The sequence below is a fragment of the Scomber japonicus genome, chromosome 14 (assembly GCF_027409825.1).
Source record: "Scomber japonicus isolate fScoJap1 chromosome 14, fScoJap1.pri, whole genome shotgun sequence".
NCBI lineage: Eukaryota > Metazoa > Chordata > Actinopteri > Scombriformes > Scombridae > Scomber > Scomber japonicus.
The window spans coordinates 863,757-868,756 of NC_070591.1; the positions used below are offsets into that span (position 1 = coordinate 863,757).

General features: G+C 50.7%; 1 protein-coding gene across 1 annotated transcript in view; it reads right to left on the reverse strand.

Moving 5' to 3' along the window:
- The window catches only part of abhd12 (abhydrolase domain containing 12, lysophospholipase), a 20,528-nt gene that overhangs the window by 4,139 nt on the left and 11,389 nt on the right, over positions 1 to 5,000 (reverse strand). The window contains exons 7-10 of the mRNA XM_053333644.1: positions 4,585 to 4,630; positions 4,268 to 4,400; positions 3,613 to 3,650; positions 3,437 to 3,516 (exon numbers count right to left, since the gene is read on the reverse strand). Coding sequence (XP_053189619.1) covers positions 3,437 to 3,516; positions 3,613 to 3,650; positions 4,268 to 4,400; positions 4,585 to 4,630 — 297 coding nt within the window. The remainder of the gene's footprint in view (positions 1 to 3,436; positions 3,517 to 3,612; positions 3,651 to 4,267; positions 4,401 to 4,584; positions 4,631 to 5,000) is intronic.

Consider the following 5,000-nt stretch of genomic DNA (forward strand, 5'->3'; position numbering starts at 1 on the left):
CCAGGAAGCGAGGTAGAGGGCCAGGAAGCGAGGCAGGGCCAGGAAGCGAGGTAAGGGGCCAGAAAGCGAGGTAGGGGGCCAGGAAGCGAGGTAGAGGGCCAGGAAGCGAGGTAGGGCCAGGAAGCGAGGCAGGGCCAGGAAGCAAGGTAGGGCGCCAGGAAGCGAGGTAGGGCCAGGAAGCGAGGTAGGGCCAGGAAGCGAGGTAGAGGGCCAGGAAGCGAGGTAGAGGGCCAGGAAGCGAGGTAGGGGGCCAGGAAGCGAGGTAGGGCCAGGGAGGGAGGTAGAGGGCCAGGAAGCGAGGTAGAGGGCCAGGAAGCGAGGCAGGGCCAGGAAGCGAGGTAGGGCCAGGAAGGGAGGTAGAGGGCCAGGAAGCGAGGTAGAAGGCCAGGAAGCGAGGTAGGGCCAGGAAGGGAGGTAGGGGGCCAGGAAGCGAGGTAGAGGGCCAGGAAGCGAGGCAGGGCCAGGAAGCGAGGTAGAGGGCCAGGAAGCGAGGTAGGGCCAGGAAGCGAGGTAGGGCGCCAGGAAGCGAGGTAGGGCCAGGAAGCGAGGTAGGGCCAGGAAGCGAGGTAGAGGGCCAGGAAGCGAGGTAGAGGGCCAGGAAGCGAGGTAGGGGGCCAGGAAGCGAGGTAGGGCCAGGGAGGGAGGTAGAGGGCCAGGAAGCGAGGTAGAGGGCCAGGAAGCGAGGCAGGGCCAGGAAGCGAGGTAGGGCCAGGAAGGGAGGTAGAGGGCCAGGAAGCGAGGTAGAAGGCCAGGAAGCGAGGTAGGGCCAGGAAGGGAGGTAGGGGGCCAGGAAGCGAGGTAGGGCCAGGAAGCGAGGTAGGGCCAGGAAGCGAGGTAGGGGGCCAGGAAGCGAGGTAGAGGGCCAGGAAGCGAGGTAGGGCCAGGACGCGAGGTAGAGGGCCAGGAAGCGAGGTAGGGCCAGGAAGCGAGGTAGGGCCAGGAAGCGAGGTAGAGGGCCAGGAAGCGAGGTAGAGGGCCAGGAAGCGAGGTAGGGCCAGGAAGCGAGGTAGGGCCAGGAAGCGAGGTAGAGGGCCAGGAAGCGAGGAAGGGGGCCAGGAAGCGAGGTAGGGCCAGGAAGCGAGGTAGAGGGCCAGGAAGCGAGGTAGGGCCAGGAAGCGAGGTAGAGGGCCAGGAAGCGAGGTAGTGCCAGTAAGGGAGGTAGAGGGCCAGGAAGCGAGGTAGAGGGCCAGGAAGCGAGGTAGAGGGCCAGGAAGCGAGGTAGAGGGCCAGGAAGCGAGGTAGGGCCAGGAAGCGAGGTAGGGCCAGGAAGCGAGGTAGGGCCAGGAAGGGAGGTAGAGGGCCAGGAAGCGAGGAAGGGCCAGGAAGCGAGGTAGAGGGCCAGGAAGCGAGGTAGAGGGCCAGGAAGCGAGGCAGGGCCAGGAAGCGAGGTAGGGCCAGGAAGCGAGGTAGAGGGCCAGGAAGCGAGGTAGGGCCAGGAAGCGAGGTAGGGCCAGGAAGCGAGGTAGAGGGCCAGGAAGCGAGGAAGGGCCAGGAAGTGAGTGAGTGTGTAGCTGTGAGTGTGTAACTGTGAGTGTGTTACTGTGAGTGTGTAGCTGTGAGTGTGTTACTGTGAGTGTGTAGCTGTGAGTGTGTTACTGTGAGTGTGTTACTGTGAGTGTGTTACTGTGAGTGTGTAACTGTGAGTGTGTAGATGTGAGTGTGTAGCTGTGAGTGTGTAACTGTGAGTGTGTAACTGTGAGTGTGTAGCTGTGAGTGTGTTACTGTGAGTGTGTAGCTGTGAGTGTGTAGCTGTGAGTGTGTTACTGTGAGTGTGTAACTGTGAGTGTGTAACTGTGAGTGTGTAGCTGTGAGTGTGTAACTGTGAGTGTGTTACTGTGAGTGTGTAGCTGTGAGTGTGTAGCTGTGAGTGTGTAACTGTGAGTGTGTAACTGTGAGTGTGTTACTGTGAGTGTGTAACTGTGAGTGTGTAACTGTGAGTGTGTTACTGTGAGTGTGTTACTGTGAGTGTGTAACTGTGAGTGTGTAGATGTGAGTGTGTAGCTGTGAGTGTGTAACTGTGAGTGTGTAACTGTGAGTGTGTTACTGTGAGTGTGTAGCTGTGAGTGTGTAACTGTGAGTGTGTAACTGTGAGTGTGTAGCTGTGAGTGTGTAACTGTGAGTGTGTAACTGTGAGTGTGTAGCTGTGAGTGTGTTACTGTGAGTGTGTAGCTGTGAGTGTGTAGCTGTGAGTGTGTTACTGTGAGTGTGTAACTGTGAGTGTGTAACTGTGAGTGTGTAGCTGTGAGTGTGTAACTGTGAGTGTGTTACTGTGAGTGTGTAGCTGTGAGTGTGTAACTGTGAGTGTGTAACTGTGAGTGTGTTACTGTGAGTGTGTAACTGTGAGTGTGTAGCTGTGAGTGTGTAACTGTGAGTGTGTAACTGTGAGTGTGTTACTGTGAGTGTGTAACTGTGAGTGTGTTACTGTGAGTGTGTTACTGTGAGTGTGTAACTGTGAGTGTGTAACTGTGAGTGTGTTACTGTGAGTGTGTTACTGTGAGTGTGTAACTGTGAGTGTGTAGATGTGAGTGTGTAGCTGTGAGTGTGTAACTGTGAGTGTGTAACTGTGAGTGTGTAGCTGTGAGTGTGTTACTGTGAGTGTGTAGCTGTGAGTGTGTAGCTGTGAGTGTGTTACTGTGAGTGTGTAACTGTGAGTGTGTAACTGTGAGTGTGTAGCTGTGAGTGTGTAACTGTGAGTGTGTTACTGTGAGTGTGTAGCTGTGAGTGTGTAGCTGTGAGTGTGTAACTGTGAGTGTGTAACTGTGAGTGTGTTACTGTGAGTGTGTAACTGAGTGTGTTACTGTGAGTGTGTTACTGTGAGTGTGTAACTGTGAGTGTGTAGCTGTGAGTGTGTAACTGTGAGTGTGTTACTGTGAGTGTGTAACTGTGAGTGTGTAGCTGTGAGTGTGTTACTGTGAGTGTGTTACTGTGAGTGTGTTACTGTGAGTGTGTAACTGTGAGTGTGTTAATGTGAGTGTGTAGCTGTGAGTGTGTAGCTGTGAGTGTGTTACTGTGAGTGTGTTACTGTGAGTGTGTTACTGTGAGTGTGTTACTGTGAGTGTGTAACTGTGAGTGTGTAACTGTGAGTGTGTAACAGAGTGTGTTACTGTGAGTGTGTTACTGTGAGTGTGTTACTGTGAGTGTGTAACTGTGAGTGTGTAGCTGTGAGTGTGTAACTGTGAGTGTGTAGCTGTGAGTGTGTTGCTGTGTGTTACTGTGAGTGTGTAGCTGTGAGTGTGTAACTGTGAGTGTGTAACTGTGAGTGTGTTACTGTGAGTGTGTAGCTGTGAGTGTGTAGCTGTGAGTGTGTAACTGTGAGTGTGTAACTGTGAGTGTGTTACTGTGAGTGTGTAGCTGTGAGTGTGTAGCTGTGAGTGTGTAACTGTGAGTGTGTTACTGTGAGTGTGTAGCTGTGAGTGTGTAACTGTGAGTGTGTTACCATGGAGAAGGGGTGGCTCTTGGCTTCTTCTCTGATGTTGGTGAACGGAGACTCTAAGATCAGAGCATCAGGAGGACTTCCTGCAATAAATCATAAATAATATGTTTCAAATATAAAGTAACACAGTGTGTGTGTGTGTGTGTGTGTGTGTGTGTGTGTGTGTGTGTGTGTGTTACCTCTGTCACACAGTTGTCTCACCAGGTTTGTGGCAACTCTGAAAAACAAACAGACCAGATTTAATATAACTGTTCAGAGAGAAGTGTGTGTGTGTGTGTGTGTTTTTCTATCCTGGTGGGGACCGCCACCTGACATATTACCAACCCTGTGGGGACCGACTCCTGGTTTCCATGGTAACGAGCATTGGAATCAATAGCAAACAGCCTCCTGATAGGCCTGGTCCCCACAAGGTTGGTTTTCCTGACTGTGTGTGTGAACCCCAGAGGTCACACACGGTACTGCAGTGTGTAAGTGTGTATATTAGCATGTTAGCTTCGTATTAGCATATTAGCTTAGCGATTAGCCCCCTGGGTTAGGGTTGGTACTGAATATGAATTGTACTGTGGCTAACAGTGATGTCAGTTGTATGCTAATAGACGTTAGCATTACGGATCCCAACGAGGGGGGGGGGGGGGGGCTGGGCAACATTCAGGTTTCAGATTTATGAGAGTTTTTGATATTTCAAGTCATTTTTTTGTTCAAACAGAATTATGATGAATTTAGGAGTTAAAATTACGTCTGTAGACCCTTTAGAAAGGACCCCAGTCAGGGTCCCCACCAGGTAGTAAAACAGGTATGTGTGTGTGTGTGTGTGTGTGTGTGTGTGTGTGTTACCCTGTTCCCAGTGAGTGTCCCCAGATGTAAAGGGGTCTTTTTTTGTCCAGCCGCTGTTTCAACCAATCGTAGAGGAAGAGAGCATCTGAAGTCATCCCCCCCTCTGATGGAGAGCCGTCTGAATCCCCCCATCCTGCACACACACACACACACACACACACACACACACACACACACACACACACACACACACACACACACACACACACACACACACACACACACACACACACACACACACACACACACACACACACAGTCTGTCAGTATTGAAGCAGCGTGGTTAGTGACAGTGTGATGAATGAAGTGTTTCTCACCTCTGTAATCAAACGTGATCACATGATATCCTAACGAGCTGAGAACCTGAAGGAAGAGAGAGAACCTTCAAAATAAAACTACCAGCACCTTTAAACTTTACTCTATCAAAATATATTTGAGTTTCAGTACTCAGATACTGCAGTTAAAGTACTGCAGTATTATAGTGATGTAGTATGCAGTATTACAGTAAAAGTACTGCAGTATTATAGTGATGTAGTATGCAGTATTACAGTAAAAGTACTGTAGTATTATAGTGATGTAGTATGCAGTACTACAGTAAAAGTACTGCAGTATTATAGTGATGTAGTATGCAGTACTACAGTAAAAGTACTGCAGTATTATAGTGATGTAGTATGCAGTATTACAGTAAAAGTACTGCAGTATTATAGTGATGTAGTATGCAGTATTACAGTAA